General features: G+C 44.7%; 1 protein-coding gene across 1 annotated transcript; it reads right to left on the bottom strand.

Annotated features, from left to right (window-relative positions):
• On the bottom strand, positions 1-27,689 carry LOC110480314 (uncharacterized). Its single transcript, XM_021548165.2, has 9 exons — positions 27,549-27,689; positions 17,023-17,870; positions 11,791-11,952; positions 9,060-9,246; positions 8,114-8,268; positions 6,819-6,845; positions 5,264-5,382; positions 1,301-1,425; positions 1-799 (listed from the first exon to the last, which is right to left on the bottom strand). The coding sequence occupies exons 1-8, from the start codon at positions 27,595-27,597 to the stop codon at positions 1,329-1,331; spliced, it is 1,644 nt and encodes a 547-aa protein (XP_021403840.2). The 5' UTR covers positions 27,598-27,689; the 3' UTR covers positions 1-799; positions 1,301-1,328.

Raw genomic sequence — 27,689 nt, 5'->3', positions numbered from 1 at the left:
AAAACAACGAGAAAAAGATTAATTACACAATGGCTGGGCGTGGGGCAGAGGCTGCCCTGGATGCCCCTCCAGTCTCTTGGAAGGCTGATTCCTGCAGTGCTGCTTACTCTGGTCTTTACAATGAGTGTGTACAATGCCAACTTCTGTGCAGGGTAGCACCAGAGTTCAGGGACCTCTGCGGAAGGAAAAGGCCCACAGGATGGGAAGCCAGTAGTGGATTCAGGAATGACCTTAGCTTTACACAGTTTGTTTTCCTGTTGGATTCCAGTGAAATGGCACAGCTGGCTATAGGCAGCTCTGAAGGGAGGAACTGTGCTAGGGACAGAGACTGCAACTCGGGCTCCCCAGAGGGAGGAGGCTGTCCTTTCAACAGCCACTTCTGCCCTGGGCAATGAGTCTCTGGCACTCCTCTAGATAGAGCTAATGTTTATTTCAGCTGAAGATGTCCCCAGAAAGTAATGATAGTTTAAAAGCTTCAATGTTGCGGGCAATTCTGTTCCCAACTCAGAGAAGAAGAAGAATTTCCAAATCTTAAAGGTCCCTCTTGGTTGTGTTGCCAAGATGCTAACAGCAATTTTCATCTGTGGCTTGACTTTTGAAAAGTACACTTCATATTCAGGAGCAAAGCCATACATAGTTGAGCATGTATCTGCCCACAGACCCTTCTCAACATCCCCCTTCCCTCTTTCCCTTCCAACACTCAATTCAGAGTTGCTCTGTTGACAACTGTAGGATGTAGATGGCACAGAGTAACCCCAGGATTCTTGATTGTGTCCTTTGGCGTTCTTGTCTTGACTTTCTGAAACAGAAACATGCAGTGAATGTCAGATTAGAGAGAGTTTCTCTGTGTTTAGCCTGTGGGCTGAGTTGGGAAGGTGGCAGATGAAGCTGAAGCTGGTTTTCTTTTAGTCTTTATTAGGTAGGAACATATTGTCTCTTTCCCAAGACATGTCATTGACTTATTATTTTGATGTCTTTTGACTGACTGCAGATAAATGAATTGAGTGCCTTTTATGTTTTGTAAAAAGGCTGTATACTGTAGCCTGTATGACTACAGTTGCCTTTAATTTGTGAGTTAAAAAAAATACAAGCCAAAAGCTGGGGGACTACTAAAATGAAGATATATGGGTAGTCCTCAGTAGACATCAATCCACATCATTTGAACTTCAAAAATTTGACTTGTTTCTGTCTTTGCAAGCTGGAGTGTGTCTGGAAAAAGGAACACAGGATGGCCTCATTTTTGTGCTGAGAAGAGTTGAAAATCCCCAATCCACGAAGAAATGCATGTTGCTTTACTTACCTTACCTTGTTCCATTTGACTCAGGTTGTCAGAAAGGCCATAAGTTTTCGTTCTTTGTATTTTGTCCCAGAACAATCATGGAGTTCCTCTCAGTTTTTCTCAGCTCTGAAGACATAATATCTGGCCTTAACAAATGGAAAAATACAACTGAAGCTGACAGTGGCCAGAATGCATGGCTGTGTTCTTAACATTAATATGCTGTGCATATGTATCTAAGCTATACCCAAAAGCAGCTTCCCCCTCTCCAGTCTGAAATTCTGTAACAGATGCTGTCCAAATAGTTGTGGCAGCATCTAAAAAAAGAGCCATAAGATGCAGCACTTGGCATTGAGCCACATTGTAATGGATGGACACAAACATCATTTTATTCAGAGCAACCAGTATTTTCTGCCTAGCTGGAAGATGGGGGATAGACTTGTGGCTGAACATCACACAGAAGTTAAAATTTCTGGCCTAAAATAGTAAGTAGGAAATTAAGTGTTTTGAAGAGCAACACTAAACTAGCTCCTGTGGACTGTCTCCAGCTTATTTTTTTGTATGTTATTTATTACGTATGATTGAAACAAGTGTAATACGTCCTGTTTGGTTGAAATTACTTAGTTAGCTCAGGCCTCCAGGACTTATGACAGACAAACCTTTTGAAACACTTTCTAGATGCATCTGTAAAATAGGTTCTGTTTAAGAAAAAGAAGCTGTCATTTGTTTTTTGGTTTTTTAAAGCAATATTTGAAAGTTATTTACAGAAAATAAATAGCTAATAGATATTTACTTCAAATGTTCAATTTGAAAAATTTTCATCTCAAAGTCCTGACTAACATGGTGCAGACCCTATTTTGTGAACTACTATATTGGGTTTTTTTCTAAATGTTGTAAATTTTTGTTTTGTTCTGCTCTTAGCTCTTTTACAATGGACCAATCTTCTGTTTTGATGTTCTTTAATTCTTTGGTGGTTTCTCAACCCTAAGAAACACCAAGCAGAGCTGAGAACACCTTAGTATTAATCTTCCATGTGAAGAGCATCATTCAGATCTGAGTCTGCAGTTCTTGTGTCCTTTTCAACCTTTACTACACAATATTGAAGATGGGGTTTTGTAATCTTAGAACTGCACTATCCTTGCTAGCTTACTTCACACTAACCAAAAAACAGGCATCATGCAGCAGCAAGCTTTTGGTGGCTTCAAACGGAAACGATCATCTTTACCATGAAAAACACTGTATTTGAGGTTAGCTCATTCCCATGCATCTGCATTAAAGCTACAGCTCTCACAGATACCCAGGTGGGTATATCTGCACTGGAATGTCAGGAGGGGATTGCCTACATTAGATCCTGCCCTGGAAGGTGGAGGACCATGTGCTGCTTAAGTTCACAACACCATAATGAAGTCAGTCATCAGTCTGTTCTGGTCCTTTGCACAGAATAGATGTTGCTTTGCAGGAGCAAATGTATTAGCAAGAAAAAGAAAATTAAATGAAAACCTGAGCCTGTTTAGAACAATATATGACAAACCACTGAGTCTTGTGCCAGTATGTTTACCTTGGCAGGCCTCCCCTTTCTCCTGCTAAAAGAACCCAGTTCTCTCTGCTATGAGAATTCTATTGTGGATGTTTAAAAAAAAAAAAAAAAAAAAAAAAAAAAAAAAAAAGAGAGACAGAAAAGAAAAACAAAACAACCCTACAGCAGTTCATTCATCATACACAGAGTAGGAGCATGAAAGGGGATTTGTTTTGACCTAGTTACCAAAACAAAAACAAAGAGACTTTCTCTAATTGCCCAAATGACTTAAGTGGGACTGGGTGTCAAAGGCAACAAATCTCTGACTCCTTCAGAACTGTATGTTAATACAGGGCACCAGGCTCTAGCCTGTTCCAGTGCAAGACCTGGAGCCCAAAAAAGCCCAGGTAAGCAAAAGACAGCCAACTCCCTATGTCTGCACGTACAAGCAGGACCAGGAGCCAGGACAAACATGTTTCATAAATTATAACAAAAACAGTGGCTTTAAATGCTGAGAGTAGCAGGGCTTTAAGGTTTGCTTTGCCAAGATTTGCAGATGAGTGAGTTGTTATTGCTTTACTATTCTGGTACTGCCACAGGAAGGGTCCCTTTTACAGTCCAGCAGCATTTGCTGGTCTGTCATTGATCCACTAGGCATAACTTTTTACTTCATAGGAGCCTGAGGGCAGCTGTATATCCAAACTGCCATGTGAACAAGTTGCCCAGCTTTTCCACACATTAGTGAAAAGGACAGGGTCTGTACACTGCTATTGCTGGGTTTAGGGTAAAAAGAGCAAGACCAAATACAGATAGGGTTGGGGAATAAGGGCTAAAATGAAGGAGGAAAGGAAATGGAGGGAGGCAAGGGGCATGAATAGAGGCAAGAGTTTCATATAGATATACAATAGAAGAAAGTAGAAGAAAAGGATATTCATCAGCTACTGAAAACAGCCTCCAAAAATCAGTGTACAAGAGCTCTGAAGAGGCCTGGATACAGTCAGGCAAAAAACCTGTCCATTTGGCATCTCATTGTACAATATTTCCACGATAGCAGTAGTTGTCCATTCTAGGAGACTAATTTCTAGGGAGCTATTGGGCTCACCCTTCATTGGAAATATCTTAATTTAGGCAGTGGAGAACCTAGACTTCCATTCTTATGCAGGGACTGCTGGCGCTGTCCTCTGTGTTGTGGAGATGGGGCAAGGAGAAAGTTACAGAGACAGAACTTTTCTGAACACAAATAAAAGTGTTGGTTCTATTCAGGTTTAGAAGGAAGGTTCACAGGAGTTTGTATTTTTTTCACCAGCTTGTTCACCATCTATTTTACATGGAACTGTTTGATCTCTCTCTGCTTTGTGTTTCTTTCAGTTTCCCAAACAATAGGAGGAAGCTTTCCTGTTACGTGTATTTGGGCCCCAACCAACCTTTTCCCAGCTGGAAAAATCACTCCATGTATTGCAGAGGGGTTTTTTTTCCAGCTGTAATTATAAGATTCCCAGTTGCCTTATGCATTTTGTAAGGTAGGTACAGGCTGTCTTTAGGGGAACAATAGGACATTCCTGAGTGCTTAAACAACTGCTATTTCCCCACCATCACCCCCTCTAAAACTGGAGGAGGGCTTAAGCACATTTGAGCTCTTCCGCTGAAGGTTACTGAGACCTCAGCTGAAAAAACATACAGGGAGGTGCACAGCTCCATGTAATGCTCCTGCTTTGGTGACTAAGATACCCAGGCTCTTCCTGTTACCTGATTACATACACAAACACTCCAAATACACCAGACTAGCTGGGAGGACTTGGCAAGTGCACAGGGAATATCTGTGCAAGGGATAGCTGGCAGAACTGTCAGATGGACACGCATAACACAGTTTAGTTCAGAGGCCAGGCTACAAGCCTGGTAGACAAACTTGCCCAAGGGAGCAGCATGGATCACTTAATGGAATTAAGACCTCATACTTGACCTAAATATTCATCTACAGCAACAAACAGGTCCCACCCATAAGCACACATTCAGCAAACTTCATCTCTTCCTCTGACAAGAACCATCCAGCTGATCCTGACTGTCCCATCCCAACACACATCAGGCACAATATGATCTGTCCCACTGGATGAAAGGTGGGAAAGTGGAAAAAAAGAGAACATCAATTCTGACTGCAACACTTAGGAGGGAGCAGAAAGACAAATAACTAGGCTATTGAATGGCTCTGGCTAGTTGTCATCATCCCTGTAACCTACTGGGGAGAAGCACCTTATTTTAGGGACCCTGATGTTTCCATGATTCTTACACGGGCAGCATCCAGTTGGGATCCTGGGGGATCTGGGCACTAAGGAAGCAAATGCTGCTAACCAGAACCAGCATATGCAATGGAAATAAGGTAAGGAGTGGTCTTATTCAGGCAGCAACAACCAGAGGTAAAGCTTCTACCACCTCCTCACAACACTAAGTGAAAATCCCCCACTGCATTCTCTCACCTATACAACTGTGGGCAGGACCTCTTCAGAGCAGCAGAGGACAGCCCCAGCTTGTTCTGGTTTGTCAACCGTGACTTCCTCATAAGATCTCTCATTCTCCTCCAAGCATGGCTCTCACCCTAGGGAGCAAAAAGAAACCACAACTTAAAAGACCAGAGGCAAGTTGCTAGCAGACTTCATCTGGTCAACATATGATACTTTGGGGTATTCCAGGGTGGTGGAAAGAGGGAAGTTTCTTCTTTATTTCAAACAGATAGGGGTCACGGCCCACAAAAAAATTTTTAACACTGCAATGATGCCCAGTGGCCAGCCTGTACTTGTATAGGACAAGGAGACAGGATTGATGAACTCTGAGTAATACCATCTCTTTCTGTATTTTGTTTGATAACGTTTCTCTGCTTAGGACTCTGCTGTTCTTTCTGAATTAGGATTTCAGAGACTGAGAGCATCTCACCGGTGAATGCTGAGTAGCTGCCTAAGGGCACGTTGTACCCTATTGTTATGCTATGCTAAAGGAGAAGATTGGTTTGATTTCCTACCTACTCACATGCATGCAGGGGGCCTTTACAACAAAACTCAAAGAAGCAGTTTGACTCTCTTATCCTTTCTATTAGGCCAGGTGCATTGGTATCAGCCTTTCTTAAGGTGGTAGCTTTTGTGGAACATGAATTAGAAGAGATCAAGCCTTTGTTTCCCTGTCACTCGGCAAGCCACAGCTTTTGGTCCCTTACATTTGAAATGCTAATAGAGATTATCAAGAGGTCAGGGAATCTCAGGAGGCCATCTCTAATCTTTGTTCTCTCCAGGCCGGGCTTATCTGGACCGGTGAACTAAACAGAGCTATGAATAAAAAAACATTTTTTTTCCCAATATTGATTTTAAACAATAAAGTGATGACTGAAAAACCTGGGGAATAGAAGAAAATTATCATGTCCCAGAACTAGCATAACAGAGAGATTTCGTTTCAGTGAATTTCTCAAACCTGACATTGTTCTGCCCTGTCCTGAGGTTCCTCCTCACTATATGTTGGTTCTGCTGTGTCACCAGCAGAGCCATTACTATAGGAGTTGTGGCCACCTTGACAGCACAATCTGGCAGCTGCCCAGCCATACTTACCAGCCCCAGCAAAGCCTATTGCAATAGTTCTTCTTGGGAATCTGTAAAGTGTTCAGTTCAAAACTTCAGATGAGGTCATGGCTCATCTGAGAACTGCAACACTTCATTCAGTGCTATAGAGTTATTTGCCTGTAAGCAAGACTGTTTACTCAAGGAAATAGCAAACCTCTGTGTTTACTGCTAGGATTAGAGTGTGCTGTGGAAGGGTTTTGAGGCCTCAGTAGTTAGTCCCTAGTTGTGCTGGTGATGTCTAGGACAAGCAAGCACTGCTGATACTGCAGAAAGCCTGAGCAGCTGATGCTCCTGTCGTCCATGAGAGTAAACTTCACTTCGGGGGGTGAGTAAACCTCTTTTGTTCATATAATGCTGTGCACTACATGGGCTTACTCACTGATAACGTAGACACAAGTTAAATATATGCTGCAAAGGCAGTACATACCGAGATGTTCTTGCTGATGTCCAGAGCCTAAAAACAAAAGGGAAATACACTGATAAATAAGAAGACAGCGAGACCATCTCCCAGTGTTTTCAACAGATGAGGCTCTGTTCTCAGCTCTGCCCTGGAATGTACTCATAGCCTTGGTCGAGTCCTTTATTTCTTTTTAGACTCAGTCCCTCACATGTGATAATCCCTTCTTTTTCCTTCCACCTCTCACCTCTCTTTTGTATTTAAACTGTCAGTTCATGTGTATAGTATCTAGTAGCCTGGGGAAGAGTGTAACAGACAGAATTCCCATACAGTACAGAATTCCCATACAGTACCTGCACTGCAGGAATAAATGGGGCCTTTCATCTTCAGGGTACAAAATCCAATACTAAGTGACAATACTAAGGTGTGATGTAACAAGAGAGGATGAGGATTCAGTTTAAAGAGTATGGATCTTGGTTGTGCAGTCCTGTGAAGTCATCAGAGCTTCCCACATGCTTAAAATATTCCGGAAGCTGGCTGGACACGAGGCAGAGCATGGAGCACCTTTCAGGCCTCAGCCTTAATTTGGTTCTGAAGTTCATCAAAGTGTTTATGACCTATTTGCAACTTAAGGGTGGAAATTTCATGAGGTCTTTCCCGTGAGAGACTTTCTCCTTCCTCTTTCCTGTTTGAAGGGCTGGGAATACTCTGATTAGAGTCTCTGCTCTGGCATTTCAGCACTTCTGAACCCCACCGGAACACAAAAGTGCTGAGGCAGATACAAACAATGGGAAAGAAAGGGAGAGGAAAGCATTCACCCTTGCTCCCTTGGACTTCAGTGACACAGATTTGCTGAAACACATTCTCTGGAAAATGCTTTGAGAACTGGAGCTCATTACATTGATATGCTGCCAGTCTGGTAATAAGTGTGGCCAGGATTGATCCACTAAAATCTTTATTAGTGGTAATGAATACTTGGTTTAATCTCACTAGCATCGGTAGTGGAGATACTTACGACTGAGTCCACACAGTAAGTTATTTGGAGTTGGTGAGGACTAAACCCATGCTACTGTCTGCTATGCTCCACTCCTCAGCACCAGTGATCCATGTGTGCCTTTCTTGGCATAAAGACAAAGTCCTTCTTCATTTAAGGTTGGGAGCAGAGAGACACAGACCTTCCCTGACCCTCGCTGGCCCAATACCACTCAGCAGCAGACAAGGCTGGCTTGCTTTCCTGGCACCTCACTCTGATCTTCCTGAGCATAATTTCTCTCTGCTTCTCCCATGGGCCCCACTCAGAGTCAGGTTCCAGGCTTATCACTCACCTTTCTTACTGCAGGATCCTTTGAGAGAAAAGTCTGTCCCTCAGCCATACTCCCAACTTCTCTGAACTCATTCTCCTTGTTGTTCCTATTGTTTGATGACATCCTGAGCCCCATCATTGGCTGGCTCTTTCCTGATTGCAGGTATCTCTCACTTCCTGCAATGAAATGCAAGGACTTATTTCTTAGCAGTGCCCTGCTAGGATGGCCTCTGCGCAGTGCTGGCAGCAAGTTACACTTCAGATGGGATGAGAACCCTAAGGACTTAAAGACAGGATAAGACCCCGTGTGATCCCAAAGGCTCTGACTCAATCCTGCAACTATGTCTCACCAGGTATTAGAAACAAGCTGAAATCCAAGGTTTGAAATTGATCAGGCTCATTTAGTGAGCTGGTTCACATTTAACACTTTTCATCTGGTTTTGTCATCAGTCAGCTGAGCCCAGTTTTTCTCAGTCTTCTGGAAAGGTTGGTCTCTAGATCCAAGCTTTGCAGCTGGTGCTTATTTCCACTTGGTCTGTAGAATAAGTTACCCTCCAGGAACGTGTTCCGTGCCTACTTGAGAAGGTAGAACACTAACAACAGACATAAGGTTTTCCATCTTAGATCAAATCCTACCTTGCCTGGGTGGAGGGGGGCTCCACAAACGGTCCCATTCAGGCATGCTAATTTTCCAAAAGACCTATTTTATAATTAATTTGTCCTAATCTTTACAGCCACAGCTGCAAAGCAAAAACCCCTGACTCACACACATGAAGCAGTCAGTGTTAAAATCCTAGGTATAGACAGAGGATTTTAAATTGCTTCTCTTGGATTTCAGCTAGGGTTTAGTTCTACTAAAACCTTGCTCTGTTCCCAACTGTCTTTCCTAGGGAAAAGAAAGTGGTTGGCCAACTTGTTTGACCTAGTGGCGGCAAACGGGAGGGCATGTTAGAGGTACTTGAACTCACCATGGCAGCTGCTCAGCTTCTCGGTGTTCGCTCCTATTTCTGGGATGATGGAAAGATCAGAAGGGTTTCCAGTCTGAACCAAGAGGCTGTGAGGTCTGCTCCTCCCAGTAAAATTTGTTTTCATGTCTTGATATGAATTAAGGAAGATACTGGCAGCTCCACAGGAGCAATGCTGCAGAATGTATTCCTGCACCAGACAAAAAGAAAGTATACAGGCTCTCAGGCTGCAAGGTAATGGGTGGTGCCACACTACAGAGAAATTGTAAACATTCCAGCCCAAGGATGTCCATCCTTGTCCTAGGACCCACCAGAATCCAGACAAATTATTTAATTCTCTAAAATGCTGAATAGCCTGTAGTTAGTAATTCAGAGTTTACATGGTTTCATTAGCATTTAACTTAAATTGCTTGATATTCAGCATCTTTTCAGTTTGTTTCCCAGAAGGAATTGAATATGTGTTTCTAAACAGAGAGCTGCTCAGCTAAGGCATTAGTGTAAACAAACAGATCAGTTATAACAATGAATCATATTTTAAAATGTTATTTGTTTTGGAGCATGCACAGACAACAATATCTTGTATTTTTATTGATGGGATGCCAGTTTTCTTGTGTGTTACCAGTCAGATTGATGGTACAGGTTACTTCAGTCAGTGTACTTCTGCTGTTGCTGGTGGGGTGAGGAAGGGGAGATTTTCTACCTTGTACAACCATGTTGTACAAGAGTTTAGTAGGGTAGGAAGTAAGGAGAGCTTTATCCAGCTGAAGCCGAAAGGGAACCAAACTGTTTACTAGTGTTGGAACCAGGACAGGCCAACACCAGTTTAGCAACTCTGGAGATCCCCAAGCAACTGACAGTTTCAATGTCACTTCTCATCTGGATATGTTGTCACAGCAGTGTGGCACTTTGCATTACCTATACCTTTGGGAGATGCTTAGTAAATCTGATGAAAGATGCTGGTTTTGGCCTATGGTATTATAGATTTCCCTATAAAGCAAAGGATGTGGAGCAACAGTGTTGCCTCTGTATCCCAGGATTAAAGCCATAATTTCAGTAGTGATGTCTGTGCACCTCTCAAGAACAGCACTGTGAGCATTGGTTATCTACAGTCCTTGTGACCAGCTCTTAATACCATGCTAGCCCCATGTTTTGGGGGTTGTGTCTTCCCTAGTCATGTCAGGGACATGTAAACCTTTCCATGCTCATAGTCTACATGGAGAGTGAAGGTGGTTCATCCAAAGGAGTCTTTGGACACCCTCCAATCTGTGGATGGCAATCTTCATATTTCATGGCAAATGGGGGTAGCAGTGTTCCTCTTCTATTCAGAGGGGCTATGACTGAAGAACAAAAATGATGGAGAGCTGCTCAAATATAAGAGATCCAGGCACCACAGGATACCTGAGAGTGTCCAGTTTTGTAGACCACACTGCAAGCACTGAATGTTACATCTAAGGATCCAGTTCCCCACTGAACAGTATGAGACAAATGCATCTGAGGAGACACTGCTGAGAGACCTTCATAAGTACCAAAAAGATCAAAGTTTCAAATATTTAAATGAAAGCACAATGCCTTTCATTTCAGTGAGAGCTGGGGAGGGGGTACATACACCAGATGATTTTGCAGCTTGGAAGAGTTACTTTGAGCAATGACTCACAGTTGTAAAGCTTCAGGAAATGTGTTAACAATTCCCAGGCTCTGTGTAGGAGGCTGCATTCCTCTGAGTGGGAGAGATGGGTACATGGAAATGACAAGATACTCTGCTCTGCAACCTGACTCAGAACTTGGCTTTGGCTCTGAGGAGGAGTCAGTCACCTACTGCAGATCCAGTCCCAGCAGGTGGGAGAGCAGCACCAGGGGAACAATGATGCTATCAGGAGAATAAAAGACTCACCACAGCACAGCTGGGAAGAAATAGTTGAGTGTGATAAACCCTTCCTGTTCCTTTGGGGAGTGTTAAAATAAACAAAAAGGCAGGGGAGGAAAAAAGATGGAAATCTGGTGTGATGACTGAAGAAGAGGTGGGATAGAGCTTAATGAAATATGCAGGGGCTAAAAAATGCTGGTGGAAATGCTAGGAAGACCCTGAAATTATTTGCAAATTTCAGTCAGATTTTCCAGCTAGCTCTGGCTGATAAAAATGACAAATGGGAACACTGAAATGGTTTCATGTCAGAGATTCTTCATCTGGCAGCTCAGGAAGAATATCTTTCTTTTCACAGGAAGTGAAAAAAGCATGAAGCTGGGTCATGGTTCTTTTTCCCCTTGTGTCTGTTTTGTGAAAAATTCTGGGATTTTGACAGTTTGAAACCAGAAGGAAATGTAAGATCTTATAAATCAAAACACAATTGCTAAGGAGCTCTGTGGATTTTGTTTTGATAACATTGAGGAGAGGAGATGTGTTCTTGGGAAGTTTACAGCTGTAGAGAAGAAAAAGTTACTGACTCAGAGCAGGCCATTGCATGAGGTGAGAAGTGTGCTTTTTAACTCAAAAGAAACAAGCACATTTGGGAAACAAAATTGAATAAGAACAGAAACTCAAGCCCAGCCTCAGGAAACTAAACCCACTGTGGTGTGTGAGGCCTCCTTGAAGAGCAGTGTACTCAGCCCAGGTGGGTGTTGGATGTGGTAAATTGGCATCTTCCCGCACAGATGCCAAACAGAACTTTCTGTTTGGGCCTTGAGTTTATTATTTAAGATGTATTACTCAATGGAAGATACCATGGTGTCTGCTTACCTCTTTTATCTGACTCATCTTCTGCTCTTTCTGCAAGCTGCACACTTGTTTTTGGAGACGCAGGTTGTGCTCCTGAAGCTGCCCAATCTTCTCAATCAGCTGGCAGATGTGTTCTAGGTATCCCAGACCAGATCCCAGGGCTTTGCTGTTACTTTGGTTCACCTGCAATGACAATGCATCTTGGACCATGGAGTAACAACAGAGAAATTCCTACTAGGAGCTGAGAGCTCTGCACACTCCTTACAGTCATGTCCTGTGATAAATTCAGGCTTCCTCTTGCAAGGGACTTTGGTCTTACCACAGATTTGAGCTACAGCATCATTTGCTGAAGTTTTTTTCTGGATTACTCAGCAATTTCCACTGTCAGAGGGACTCTTCTGACTGATGACAGGCTGATGCAGAGGAAAACCTCAGCCTGTTTCTAGTTCCACCTCCCAGGCTAACTTTTGTCTTTTCCTGGCAACAGAAGCCTTACAAACAAATATGGTTCAACTGCATGCAATGGACGGCTGGGGCTAGTATGGCTCACTTAGCCCACAATCCTCAGTGCAAGTCACAGTTATGTGTCCTGAAGCTGGGCATGGTTCCTACCCAAAGGTTGCATTGATTTGCTGAGTTGTGACCAACTTGGGGTACACTTTGCTGTACTCTGGCCCTCGTCACTGGTGTGTCTATGAGAGAAATGTACTTGAATCAAGCTGACAAAGTGAAGGAACATCTTTCCACCAGTCTTTAGTAGATCCCAGCTTACATCCCTGCTGCTACTTTTTCAGTGTTGAAGAGATGCCTGAAGAAAGTTTGCAGGATCAACTTTGCTGTCTGGCTGTGGATGGTATCTACCACCAATTTCTCTTCACCCAGGACCTGCCAGAGTCTCACTGCTGCTCAGCCAAGGGCAGGTTTGGAGACAGAAAGTAACCCTATGGCAGAAGAAAAGCTACAATGCTTGCCAGCCTCCTGCTCTGCACCTCACCGTTTCTGGTGCCAAGACCTCCCTATGCACAGTGAGTGTCCTCCCCTGTGCCGTGACTGTGTTGAACGTGCTCTTAACAAACACATGCAGGGACTCACTTCCACCTTGGCGCTGCCTGCTGATGTGCGTGTGATATCAGGGAGTAAAACAAGCCTCGATCTTTACAAAAGCAGTGCTCTAAGTTTATCTTACTTCAAAAAATAAGTTCCCTCTACAAAAGCAGGAAGCTTACTCTGTCTCCTTTCCCACAACAATCTACATTTTTGGGGAAATGCCAGCCCTGGGACTCTTCCTGTCTTTTCATTATGTCAGAAAGCTCATGGTGTGTTCAAAAATAATCAACATTAGGATTTACTTCTTTTTAAACAAATGATGATACAACGTTATTTATAAACAGGTATTATTAAATCCAGATGCTTTTGTATCTGAAGTTGGGTCAGAGGTTGTTGACTCCAAGTCAAGCAGTCATTCATTTCATGACTTTTATTTTCCTCTCAGGCAGAGCCTGCAAGAAATGGTGGCAAGACAAAAGTTACTCAGCCATAAAACTGAGTATATACTGGAGCATCTGATCACTACAAAGATCTGAGGTTCAGTGGGAGCTGCAAGAATGAGAGTTGCTTTCAAGTCTCTAGTCCAACTGATGTATAATCAAAATCTACATGTCTGATCATCTGGTCAGCACTTTGCCCAGCCTCATTTCAGCCATTATCTGTTACTTGCATGCATGTGATGTGCTTTTCTACAATTGGGCTCAATGGTGAACTGTCCTGGGCTGAACCTGGCAGCAGGAGTTGAAGATGATGGGCAGTTTGCAGGGGAAGCTTTTCTTTGTTCAGATAAATGTTCACTGATGTACCTTGCATTGCCTTAGGTATCTGTGATTCACACAATGCTCTTCACTTTTCTTGTGGATAGTTTTGGGTAATACTATGCTGCATCCTGCCATACATCCCTCACTGGGTGCTCTGGCCAAGTGAGCACGGCTGGTACAGGCAGCATGGTCACTGTGTCACCGACAGGGAACAAGGTAATTCCAACCCTCCCATCCCGGGCTCAGATCAACCAGTTAGTGACGCCACAGGCTGAGTGGGAAGCATTTGTCACTGGTAGCTGACAGCACCAAAAGGCTTGTGAATAACAGGAAAGAGAGGGATCGTGCTGTGTATTTCTGACGGCTCCACCCTGCTGTCCAGGAGGGGCTGTGCTTGCTGATAGCTTCTGGTTTCCCCTGAGCAGCACGCACAGGCTAGGGGGCTGCCCATCACAGGTAGCCCTATCCTTCCCCTGAACTCTACCACTTTGTAGAGAAACATTTTGATTGCTTTGGCCCAGGATAAATAGCACTGCATGAATAATGATTTTTTTTTTTCTCCTAGTGATGACAGTGCTCCCATCCTTTTCCTTCTAGGAGTATGGGCTGGGCTGACTTTAAATGTAAACTTTATGGAGCATGAGGAAGTGTTTGTAAAGCAAAAGCATCAAAAGCTATGTATCTCCAAACTTCAAGCTTAAAAGGAAATGCTTTTATTTAGGCTTCAAAGTTCTTTCTCTTGTTTGACAGCTTCCATTTTCTTTCATCTTTCAAAATGTAGGCAAATTTCAAAATAACGTCAGTTCAAAACAAAAGATCAGAAAGCTTTGTCTAAAAATGCTGCACTGAAATTATTTGATGTATACTTTCAGCCAAAGCCATTCACCAACTGAATCCAAGTGGTCAAAACATTTGGTCATTTCCAGTCTCTCTTTTTCAGCATTTTCCTTCCTGTTCTCTTGGAAGTGGCCTCAGCAGTGAGGGATGGTGAGGAGGACATCAAGGGACAACTTCACCTAGAGACTGAATCCTCATTTGCCTGTGGTGAGCTAATAAGCACAGTTGGCACTGCCACAGCCAGCTGGGCTGGGGAAATTCAACTGCTCTTCTGTTACTTGAAAGTTCCCAAAACCATCAATAGAACTGAGGAAGATCGTGTCACCTATAACTAAATAATGCTCTCACTGAGCATTAATTATAAGCCAGTGTAAGCACTTTTGCATTTCTATCAACATTAATTAATGCAGCAGGAATTGATATGATGGAGCAATTTGGTTTGCCATGTTCTTGCCAAGCAGGGTGGGAATATGCAGTGCCAGGCTGCTTTCTTTCAGGCAACAGTGATTCTTTCCCAGGCATATCTTAGTCCCTCAGAAGACAATAGGCTGTAGCAGAGATTGGTTTCTAAGTACCATTTTGTGTCTTGTGTAGGTTACAGGCAAGTGTGAAAACCACAGAGAAAGCCTGGAGCAGAGCCTCAGATGGGATGAATCAAGATGCATCTGTCAGCTGTATGGTCAGATGATCATCTGGACCTCACTCTTGAACAGGTCTCTGTGGTATGATAGTGAGGACAGGTCAGCCTGGTGTAAGCTTGGTGAGGGCAAAAGACTGCACCTGCCAGAGGCTGTCCTGGTGCGCTGAGGCACACAGAGCAGCAGCTGTTGCAGCTGGGCATTTCTTGTGCCAGTCAACTTCGGTGCTACCTGGCATCCCAGCAGTTTGAGGAGCACTGCTCTTGAGATACAGCAGCCTGGGGGTATGCTGTGAAGAGGGGCAAACTTCCTCAGCATCTAGGTCACAGCTGTATTTACACAGCTCAAAAAACAAAGAAAAGTGCTCTAGGGCACAGGGCTTTAGCACTCAGTGAGGATATTAAAAAGGAGGGGAGATAAGCCACCAAAAGCTTAATTTCCTCTTCAGCTTCTTTCTAATTTATTCTCGTTTATTTAAATGCTTTGCTTTGGTAAACTGAGGCTCCATTTCACTATGGATTTAAAGGAATTTCACAGGCATACAGAGCTGTCAGACAAGACCAAATCTGGGTGCAAACTCTCCAGAGTGAAACAGAGAATTTAGATAACTTTTTATGAAGTCTCCTTATGGTCAGATTCTGCTGCTCTCATCCTTTCTTGAACTCTCTGTCAAATGGCCAGATCTGTTTGGGATCTGTGCAAAATAGACATCTGTCTTCTGCCATGTGTGAGATAGCTCTGGGGAGGAAAACACTGCTCAGATGGGTTGTGTTGCTTGTACTGCCTTGATATACAATGTTAACAGAGATGAGACATCTCTGACCTTCCTCACTGCTCAGGAGGTTTTGGCATGCTGGAGAGGAAGTCCAGTGCCTGATTGTTCAGGGCAGCGAGGTCATGGTTAAATTATTTGCACAGCACACATCACTTGTTACTTGACTTCCTCCCACCCATCTCCAATTCCAATTCATGACTATTACCACAACGCCCCCCAAAAAATCCCTGCTAAGCACCATTTGATGCTTTTGTGTGTTTGTGACCCTCTCCACCTAGTCCGCCTTTCTCCTTTTTTTCTTCCTTTTGCTCATGGGGCTCTTTGGTCTGTCTCTCTGACAAGAATCTGCTCCCCACTGAGATCTTTGCTGGTTCCTGGAACCCACTGCAGCATGCAGGCAAGGCATCTGTCCTCATCTGTCCTCATTTCAGCAGCACGAGGCTTCAGGCAAGGAACTGGGGGGAGCGCTTACCAGCACCTGCTATGGGCGAAGGTGCACAGAGGTCTTTTTATTCTCTTGTTAGTAGCACAGGGTACCAGCAAGGGGAAAGAGAGGGAGTAACGAGTGGAACAACCTGCTGAAATTAAGTCTTCGCAGTTTGGTCCATCACAGCTATGCTGGCAAGTTAAAATGGCATCTCCAACTCCAGCCTGACAAAAATCTGAATCTGTGAATTACCTCCCTGCTCGTGCATTATTTGAGACAGTTGACTCAACAGGGCACATCAGGCCTGGACAGAAATTAATTAACCCTTAGATAAGTTCTTTACAAATTTCAGTGCCCCAAAAGCAAACCAGCTACTCCCAGAGACAGGAATAACCTGGTCTTGAAAATAAATCCATGTTCTGACCCCCACCCCATGTATCAGAGGATGACTTAACTTCATAATCTTAATTTTGAGACCAGAATCAAGTCCATTCTCTCATCTAGAGCTTTTAGAAACACCAGATCTCAATGAGTCATTTTTCATCCTTACCCTGTATTTACGACCTGATATTTACAAATTAATTCAGAATTTTACTAGTATGAAAAGAAATCTTAAAAATCAACTACCATTTTTTTACTGCTTACAGGTTTCAGGAGAGATATTCTAAACTCACTCAGATGTGTCAAAATTGTGAGAAACAGGACTTGAACACTGACTGGGGTGTTTGGACAGGCACAGATTTAAGATTCAGTTCAGGTGTTTCTCACCTCACTCAGCCTACAGCATTCATCCATGTACTCATCCAGGCTGTCACTTGTGGGGTACTTCTTCAGCTGATGTTCATGGATCTGAAGGTCTTGCATGCTGCCAAAATTCTCAGGAAAATTGTCAGCAATTGTCTTTGGCTCTTCTATGGGACCTGGGGTGGAAATAGTGCTTTCCCTGGAAAGATCCATCTCTGCAGTATATTCCTTTTCTGGAGACTGTTTGTCATCCTGGTGAAAATGTTCATCAGGACTTCCTTCCTGAGGGCCACTGAAGTCTTCAAGGGAAGCTGTAGGATCCTGCACAGCATCTACGTCCTGACCATAGTAATCAGCTTGCTTTTGGGTCTCTGGATCTTGGATGCTAACTTTTCTGGCATGTTCATTACATGTTCTCATTAACTGATGGTCAATTTCTGGAGAAGAAGTGGTGCTAAGCACACCCGAGTCACAAAATGAGTCTCTGCTGTGTAGCACAAAGCTCTTCTCTGAGCCTGTTGGCGTTGATGGAGAATTAGCACCGCTTGGCAACTCAACCCCTGAGTCCTCAGATTCAAATTTGGAGAATCTGTGAAGCCGGCACTTGGACTCAAAGGCACTGAGGTCAGGCAGGGTGGCTACATAGTCAGTGCTTGCCAGGCCATCCACGCAGTCTGGATCTGCTGGTGTGGCTGCTGCATCTGGACACTGGCAGTCTGGTGGGACACTGGCACCGGGAAGCTGGGACTCCTCTGTGCAGGCTGTGTCAGCTGGAGCCTCTGGGATTAACCCTGGGTTTTGAATTCCTTCATTGCTCAGTATCTTCATGTGTGTTAACACGACTTTGTCCTCAGCAGGTGGGCTCTTCTTACCTGCTGAAAAGAAAACAAGTAGAAGGTCACAGGAGGCTACAAAACTCAGTGTCTAATGCATCCCCTGAGGGATGTGGAATGTAAAACTGCCTATACCAAGGTGGTAGAGGGGGACATCCCTAATTTGTTTTTCTTGAGCTATGTGAAGCTTTCTTGTGGGCTTTGCTGCAACAAAAGCCTTGTGTTTCATAGCCTCAGAGTTCTTCAGGGGCGCTCATAAAAGCACAATTCTGATTTGATAGATAGGTAGAAAACAACATATGTAGGCAGGTAACTTTTTAGTAATTATCTGCATATAGATGGAGAGATGTACCTGTTCTTTCAGCCTGATAGACATTAATCTAAGGCTCAAAGATTTTTTCCAATTAAATGTATTCTGAGCCAGCAGAAAAAAAGAGTAAAATGAAATCACTCTTCCCACAGGCTTAAGTGAATTTTGGGTTGCAACAAGCAATTTGAAAACTCTTTGGTATTCTCTGCAGTATTCTCTGCTCACATACACGTGACAAAAATCAAGTTGTGATAAGAAAAGCAAATGTAAAAAGCACTGTAGATCTTTTTCACTCGCTGTATGGTTTTAGCTATGAAGTAATCTCTTTAAGCTAACTACTACCTTATTTGTAAAGACAAAAGAGATGAGGGCAGCCTTGTTCAAGAGCTTTTGCACACAGACAAAGAAGACTTGTTTTCAAGTCACAATTATTTAACATAGTAATGTGATAGAACAGTCTCTGGATGAAAGGCTGATTTTCAGGGGTCAAAGATCTGCTCCCAGGTTTTTCATACTGTATTTCTGAATATAATGTTTTGTAGCATTTGGATCACAATGGCATGAGAGCCAGCGTAAAAGTTCTGTACCTACCTTTAAGCAAACTGCAAATCTCAGCTCCAAATATGTATGTTTGTGGTTTTGGAACCAAGAATTGATACAGAACAAAACTTCAGTTTCCCTGGTACCTTTTCCCTTAGTGCCCAACACACAGTGTCTCAGCAGGCAACAACACATACATGTTTCTGGATGTCTTACTTTCTACTTCGTTCCCCTCTCCTCTGTCTTTTTGCCTGAATCAGACCAGCAGCATCTTCACAAACTCAACCCAAGTAATGTAAATGTCCTTAGGTGGGCAGGAAGGCCTGGGATCCACCCCACCAAATCAGTGGATCAGGGAGAGCTCTGGTGTGCAGTTCTTTTCAGTAACCCAGAAAGCTCCCTGTTTCAGCAATAACCCATCTCCCAGCTTTACCTCCTCCAGCTTGCTTTCTGCAATGTACTTGGATATGGGAGACTTTTACTCATTAAGGGCAAGCTAACTCTTACATGGATCATTTTGTACTTTATTTGAATTCCCTTCATTTGATCTTGAGAATTTCCTGGCCTACCACTGAAACATGCCCTTTGCTGTTCACAGACACCCACTAATTTAATATCTTACACTGGATTTTTATAAAGGGCTGTCAGTGAAAAATAATCTGATGGGCTTCTTGTGGTACGTAGTGCTAATACCCTTCATATAAGATTTGTTTATCACATACAGAATTGCACTGCCTCCCTTAGCAGGATTCACAGGCATCTTCCCAGTGCAAAGAGCCATGTTTGAGACAGTCAGTGCCAGAGCTCAGCAATACAATACCAGGATGTTGCTGTGATGGGGGACAAGAAAAAGACATTACCTAGGAAAACTCATCAGGAGCTGCCTGTGCTAGGCTCTGTTGTTACCCTTCCACTTTTGGGATATGTATGAGGGACCCTGACCTGAGGACAAGGAATAGGGTAACTGGTTTACAGCTTCATATACAGCAAAACATCAGCTCTAAGAAGGAGCTGGGTGCCAGGTCTTGGAAGGAGAAGGTAGAAGTGAGTCACTTTGGAGTCAAGAGGATCTACCTGCTCAGCTGCAAACACCTCTTGGCAGCCAGAGACAAAACATTTTATCTGCATGAAAAATACAAAGCTTACAGGCTCTTCTGATGGCATTGCTATCCCAGCTGCCCAACAAAACCACTGAGAGTCAGGAGGAGAGCAGCTGCATTCCTGCAATTACTTTTAAGAACAAACCATACAGCTGTCTGTCACTCTTACCAGGAATTACTATATGCAATGGTAGTTCTTTCCCACAGACTGATTGTTCTCACTTATTAATCATGCTATGCTTTCCTTGAACTGGAGATTCTCTCACTTCTTTCAATCTGCCTCTGTTTTTTCTTGCTTAACTGGTTTTACCCTGGCCTACACAAATATTGCTTTGTCTAAAATCAGGAAGCAGCATATTAAAATGAGGTCTTGCTACTTACAGAAGGAGATGTCAGATGCTTTTACTGCATATCTTTTAGGACTACAAAAGCTGCAATGTGAACAAGGTTTGGCTGGAGTAGAAAGAATAGAATTAAGATGAAATCTTTGATTTGACCCTCTGTGGGATGGCCACCTTAATGCCAACAACAGTTTTTTGCTCTCTCCTTACTGTGTTTACTAGCAACATGTTTTACAAAAATTGTTTATCTGTTCTAGGCTGCAAACCATTGCTCTCAGCACCATCAGGTCCTGCAAACCACAGTGTTTGAGCATTTCTGATTTATACTTCCAATGCCCCGTGATGAGGCAAAATGTGATCATCCCTGTACCACAAGACCAGAATACTGGCAAAGGACAACAGGATTTTGCAACACACTTAGGCACCTCGTACTCATTCATTTAATAATACTTTCCTGTGGTCAGTGAGGTCATCTGTGCTACAGCAGAAAGATCTCCAATGATTAAGGCAGTGACTTGAAACTCAAGTTACTCCTGCTGCACCTCACTGACAGAACAGTCTCCTTCCTCTCTGTTAACTGTACTATAGAATCTAAACTGTGGGGCTTCCAAGAAGCAGATTGTTCCTGCTACAGATCTTGAAAGAGACATACAAAAACGTTCAGCTCTTTCAAGCATATTGCTAACAACACCGGAATGGTGCAACTGAGGGGAAAAGAAAAAAAAAAAAGGCAACCCAGACCCTCAGCTGCTATAAATTAACTCATTTCCAGGGCCCTTAACAGATCTGTGTCAGCTAATTTTGGCTGAGGGTTTGGTCCGTAAGTGCTTTGTTCAGCAATACCAGGGGCCCTGAGCAAAGCAAGGAAGGGAGATAACTCCTGCCTGGCACTGGAGGGAGTGTGCTGCAGGGGTACGGCTGCAAACAATCCTGCACAGGGGCTTCTGAAAGGAGGTGTGAAGAACTTCAGAGAGCTGAACGGTGGCATTAACAATGGTAAGATATATTTACTTGTGCTGGAGGCCAGCCAGGTTTGACACTGCTGTTCCTGGGAATTCAGCCAAGATTTTTGTTGTTAGTTTCTTTTCCCCTGGACCGGTTTTCCACACCCCTCTGGGGTGGGGTGAGATAGCAAATGCTGTAGTTTTTAGGAAGCTTGCTGGTATGCTGGTGTGGCAACCAGAGGAGTGGAGTTTTGTGTACATGCTTCAGAATCAGTACAGGTTCCTGAAGCATATTCAACGTGTGTGCCCAGACCAAACATTGTCTCAGGGTAGCTTGTGCTACTTGCCTAGTAGCCCCTTCAAAGAGTTATATGGCTCTGTAATCACCCTAGAGGTATACAGGGTTCCCTGGATTGAAATATATGCCTGTAACTGGTGGTAAGTGATCATGTGTAGCCTTGGGAAGCTGGGTTTCCTGTGCTGGTAAAGCTGGAGAATCAGACTGCTTCCCAATGCACAAGGAGGTGGTGACAGTGAACTAGCTGATACCTGAGGGTAACTGTTAGGGAGTGCAAGGAGCAGATGTGTCCCACCTAAGCCTCTAGAACTTTGCTCTGCATCATGTTTGAATTGCTTCCTAGGATATGTCTATGTTGCAGTTAGCAAAGCCTAATAGAGAAACTTAAATCTTTCAAGGATAAATACCTTCTCTATCAGCTCCTGTCTCAAGGCTTCACTTTCTTGGGACTTTTAAGTCCAAGTTATTTTTCCAGTTGCACAATAACTAGCAGCTGCCAGGACTCAGCCTGGTCTATTAGTACAGAGAACACTTACCAGGAGAAGGAGGGCAGATACCTAAACATAAAATTACTTTCAAGAAATTTCTTTATCCCAAGTAAGTTGGATGCATGAGATGAACTCAAACAACTTCCCAGGAAAAACTCTTTTGCATTTCCAATCCTGCTTAAGCCCAATTCTTGCAAAAGTTCCCACCTTTCTAGTAAACCAAGCTAAAAGTCTATATCCAAATCTCTGTGCTCCAAAGTACTGAAATCCATGTCTGATTTTTTTTTTTTGCATCTACGCCTGTGATTCTGTTGTGTTTCACTAGCAATTCCTTCAGTGCAAGACCTGTTAAGCTCTGCTACATCTCTGAGAGAGTCCATGGCCTCTGATGCACTGATTTAAGTATCATAGCACATGGTTTTCTGATGTATGCTTCTAATGGAAGCAGTGGTGGACAGGAAGAGGCCAGGCTGGCAGTGGAATGAGTGCTGCTACTGGCAGTAGAGAGCCATACCATACCAGCACTGCCCTTTGCTGCTCTCTTCCTTTCCAGTCTCTGCCCTTTTGTCTCAAAATGTTAATCCTGGTTTTTAGGCTACTTGGCATGGGGAGAATCTCTGTTAAAAGTGGCACAGCTGGAGCCAAAGCTTTGCTTGTATCCACCACTGTCTTACGAAGGGATAGAAAAGGTAGAGCCATGGCAGCCTTCTGCTTGTCTCTGGAACTGCTGCAAGGTCCATGTGCACAGCGAACCCATCCACAGTGGCTATTGCTGGGAGGCTTGTACAGGATGAATAGCCCAGAGATACTCGTATTCCTCTCCCTGCTCCTGTGTGCCACACATGCCACAAGATACACAACATCCTGCACACTGCAGTTCATGAGGCCAGTACTTTCCAGTTTTACTGTGCCGCCAAAAATAAACGGTATCACCAATGACTTGGGTTGTTGGAGTAACAGGGACTTTGCACAGCTGCCCTGCAAAGGAAGACCGAAGCCAAACCACAGCACTCCTACCATTCTGCTTAGCACTGAGTACAGGAGTAAAGGGCATGTGCAAAGTGCCAGAAAAGGCTTTTCAGCATCCTATAGAGAACACAACCTGCTTGTGGCTCCTCTCTGGCTCCAGTTCGCCAAGGATGAAACCCTGCCATGCCGGACTGGTTCTGTAATGGGGCTGTGGCCTCCAAGTAACAGGCTAAGAGATGACTGTCGCCTTTTGAAGAATCATTAGATAGCAGTGACTAGTGCACTGGAGTCAGACTCATGACCTAGAAATGAAAGATTGCCTCTCCCATTCAGTCCTTGCATTCCCTCATTTTCCTTCCTTCCCGTACAAGAAGACTCCCTATGTTTTGTCACTGTGCCACATTCTCTAGCACTGCTGGCAGGACGGCTCAGGTGCTATTTCCCTTTCATTTCGAAGAGGTGGGTTTTTTTCTCACTAATGATGAGGTCTCAATTTCCCAGCATTTAAGAGAGAAGGGGTCACTTCCTTTCTGAAACAATAGGCATTTTTTGCTGATGACTTTTACCCCATGTGTGCCGAAGGGTGGGGTCGGGCACTGGAGCCGCGCTGGCACCTCCCCAGCAGCCCCCACGCAGGGACTGCGGGAGCCGTGTCACCTCCCCGGCTGGGAAAGAGCTGTCCCCAGGGCTGGGAAAGAGCTGTCCCCAGGGCTGGGAAAGAGCTGTCCCCAGGGCTGTCCCTAGCACAGCCCTGTGGGCTCAGGCAGGCGCTGTACAGACAGGACCTCACTGCTCACAAGAATTGAATTTCTCTTACGCTTCCAATAAACCCCAAACCAACCCAACAAACAAAGCCCACACCTCAAAAAATTACTAAACATTACCACTACCCTCTGTGAGAAAAGTCTATCTCCACACAGCTTTGCCATGGATTTCCACGGGGTGGGGATCTCCCGACTACCTGGTGCTTTACTGGACTGTTGATCCCAATCCTGGCAATGGCAGAGGTGCTACCTGTCACAAGTCTGCAAACTATCTGCCTTCCCCAGTGCTTTTCAAGCAATGTGCTGAGTGTGCTGACTTATCCTAGGCTGCCCAAGGCTTATCCTGCATAAGGAGCCTCTGCAAGGCTTCTCCTAAATAATTAGGATAATCACGAGCTTAAAAATTTATACAGAAAGCTTATTGCAGGGTCTGTTGCCTTCTATCTACAACAGCAGAAGCTTATGAAGGCTTGAAAATCACTGTCAGAAGAAAGGTCAGGTTTATTGTTTTATTTTGTTTGATTTGCTTGTTGTGTTGGGTTTTTTTACTGGGATTGTGACTGAAAAATTCACATTTGCAGGGGATTATGCTGCCATATTGTAGCAGTATTTGCACAATAGATCCGATTCTCTAAACTTCGATTTATCCAGCTGGAGCAGTGAAATGCATGTGGATTTCATGACCATATGCGATTTGATTTGCTCAAAATGTTGAATGTAAAAGAATAGTTATGACAAAGCTGAGATTTCAGATAGTCCTTGAACAAAAAGCACAAAGTACTTAGATCCTTTGTCTCCAAGGTGGTGTCTAATCTCAATGTTAGTTAAGTGTGTGAAATTCCTTAGGATCATAGTTTGGTAATACAATGTGACCAGAAATGTTATAGGTACCCACAGCTGCAGCTGGTAAAGATAAATCCATATAAAGTAGATACCGAGAGAAAGATAACAGGGTTCAAGGACTGTGACTGAAACTCTTTGAGGAGACGTTCATTGCTTCAGTATCTATGTTTTAAAAAAGATGAGCTAGTTATAGGTCTTTTCAAGCATTTGACTGAGGAATGAGAGGGAGATTGATTAATTGTTTACTGATTGATATAGTTGGGTGAACTAAAGAGGAAATGGATTTCCAAGTAGAGAGGCCACTTGACACTTTTACAGCTTACTCTTATTCATTCCAAGTGACCTGTGAAGTTTTTGAAACCAAGCGACAACACTGATAGATTAGTGACCTCTGGCAGAAAGTCCCGGGGCACAGCAGGTCCCCTCAGACCACCTGGTTTATCAGTTACTTGTGCAGGCTGGCAGTCACCAGTTTTTAGACCAACACCTGACTGTGCATTGCACCAGCTAAAGCGCTGTTCCCACTCGTTTCTGCATTCACGCTGCAACTTATTTCTTTGTATCTATGACCCGGTGGGAAAACCTGGCCAGGGATAATTTTGGTGCACAAGGATTAGAGCCCAAGTCCTCCCTACTCTGCAAAGTAACCAGTCCTGAAGGCTGGGGGAGGGAAGAGGTTCAGCCCTTACAATCACCTATGGGGCTTCTTCGTGAAATTTTTGTCAGGGAGATGTCAGCTGCCACTAAAGACCTGCAAATCCTTCTCCTTGGAAATTCCCATGTGTTCCTCGAAGAGAAAGGTTCAAAACCTTAAATAAAGAAAACAGTGTTTTCATGAGCAGCCCTCTATAACAGCAAAAGATTATTTAGCACACAACTCAGTGATATATCTGAGCAGAAAATTAAAACAATAGAAACAAATATATCACACGTTGGCAAAAACTGTCTAATTTAGATCTTTTCCTTGTACATCTGATCTGCAGGCTGCCTTATATCACAGAGGATTATTCAGCCAGAAATTAACTAGGAGCCAGGAGGCCCTTTGCAAGGATGGAACGTGCCCCCCAGGGATGACAGGTATGTAGTAATTCAGGTTTTATTGCCTATAATAAGCTTGGATAAACAACTGTTCAATAGCCCCAAAGACCAAGGCCATTTAGACACCAGTGCTTCAACTGAAGCCAAAGGAACTCGAGAATGGTATTAGAAAGGTCTAATAAAGGCTGTTTACCCATTCTTCATGAGCAGTCATTGCTGTCCCTTGGTGAAACCCCAGAGAGCTGCTTTTGCTCAAACAAGGTAGCACTGGACAGGTGTAACCATACTCTGGCATGTCTGCAATATTTTATAGTTGCAGTGAGAGAAAGAACCCAGAATGCTATTTCTGAATAGAGATGGCATCCAAATCAGGACACACATAATATTTGGTGTCTTTTTCCTAGATGAAGTGATTAGAGTGATGTTGCTGTTTCTTATTTGGATAAATTCTAGCTGAACCTCTTTTTGATCCCTCAGTGCTCTGTAGGATAACTATGTTCTCCCACCAAAGCTTTCACCTGCCCCGTTAACAATACTGCTGTGTCTGGGTGGTGAGGGACACTTCCATGTAGAAAAGCAAGTTCCCTTTCACCTCCTAACCCTGCCATCACGTTTGCACTGTGTATCTTGGAGGAAACAACTTCATGGTCAAATTACATCCAGGGCAAAAAGGAGCAGTTTCCACCATACTATAAAACACTCCTCAAACACCCTCCACATCTTGAGGGGATGCTGGCATGCTCGCACAGCAGCATTGCTCTAAAGCCCTTTGTGTCATGGGGTAGCAGTTCCCAGACTGAACCCAGGCAGAGCAACATGCTTCAGCAGCCTTGCTGGCAGCAGCACTTAACAGTTACCTGCTGGGGCACCTCACAGAGGCTCCAGCTCACTCGGAGCTCTAAGTAGCTGCCCCAGACCAGGGCAGCTGAAAAGCACAATCCAAGCGGAGAGTACCTGAGTGGATGCCCAAGAATGTGTCAGCTCTGATGACTCCATGGGAACAATCGCTGCAGCACTCCAAGGAAGCAGGAGTTTGGCATAAGGATGGAAAGTCAGGACCCCAGGAGGTATCACCACCCCCAACACATGGGTTTGCAAAATTTTTGCCGTCCTGCTGTTGCACTGCACACTACATTTACGCTCTGACAAACTCTCTGTAGCCACCTCCATGCCAAGCAAACCAGCCCAGTGCAGCCATGCCAATGAGACTGAACTTGCCGATCTCGTTTACAGCTGCCCCAAACCAAGATGAGGTGTAAACAGGGATGCTAAGAGAATTCCGAGAATGGGGCTCGTAATCTCAACACCTGCAACTCTGGCTAAGGTATAAAACATAGTGGCCCCACTATGCCTGGAAAAGGCATATTGAGACCACATAATTTGTTTGCACATTAGGCTTAAAAAGTTATAGGTGATCAACTGCAGGACTATAGCTGCCTTTCCTGCCAGGGGTCACCTCACCTGCACAGGAGGAAGCAAGTAGAACACTTCGAACGCGCGACAATCCCTGTCGGGTGGGAATACACTAGCCTAGAAAGCGAGTCCGTGGCCCGCCCGTGACGGGCGGAGGGCAGCCCCGACCCGCCTCGCGGCGTGCCGGAGCCGCGCGGTGCGGCAGCAGCCGCTCCGCTGGGTGCCGGTGCCTCGGCAGCGCGCACCGCTCGGAGCCACAGCGCTCCCGCCTCCCTGCTCCTCTCCGCACAGCTTTGCCCCCAGCTTTGCTTACCAAGGCGAAATAAGCCCATTTTAAGAGGAAATGAAGCCGGTTCCTTAAGCGCGATCTTTGTCCCCGCCGGCCCCGGGGCAGGGGCTGAGGGGCCGGAGGCTGAAGCGGGAGGGGGCAGAGCGCAGCCTTACCTGCGAGGGGACAGAGGCAGCCGGAGAGCAGCGAGCGCAGCATGGGGCCGGGCCGGCAGCGGCGCCGTGCCCGTCCGGCGGGGCCCGGGAGCGGGGCGGGCCGGGATGGGCTTGTCCCGAGTATCGTCCGCGCGGCCACCGAGGGGAAGGAAGGGGGTGGCGGGGGTGCGGGTCTGGGGAGGTGTTGGTAGCCGCCGGCTGGCCCTGGGGGAGCGGCCGACTCACCTCTCCTCCAGGGCGCTCCCAGGGTGAAGCTCCGGTGCCAGCTGAACATCCCGGCGGCAGCAGCCGCCCTCAGGGGCGGGCGGGGCGCGGGGGCGGGGGTGCCATCGCTGCCGACCCGCCCGAGCTGCTGCGCGTCCCGCG

This window comes from Lonchura striata, chromosome 7 (assembly GCF_046129695.1).
Source record: "Lonchura striata isolate bLonStr1 chromosome 7, bLonStr1.mat, whole genome shotgun sequence".
NCBI classification, from domain to species: domain Eukaryota; kingdom Metazoa; phylum Chordata; class Aves; order Passeriformes; family Estrildidae; genus Lonchura; species Lonchura striata.
This window is presented reverse-complemented; position numbering and strand designations above follow the sequence as displayed.

Coding starts and splice junctions, on each gene's coding strand:
- LOC110480314 (XM_021548165.2), bottom strand. CDS start 27,597: ATGTTCAGCTGGCACCGGAGCTTCACCCTGGGAGCGCCCTGGAGGAGA. Junction 6,846..8,113: donor AGGATCCTGCAGTAAGAAAG/GTGAGTGATAAG, acceptor TTTTGTTTTTAG/GCTCTGGACATCAGCAAGAA. Junction 5,383..6,818: donor ACATCAGCAAGAACATCTCG/GTATGTACTGCC, acceptor TTTGCTCCCTAG/GGTGAGAGCCATGCTTGGAG.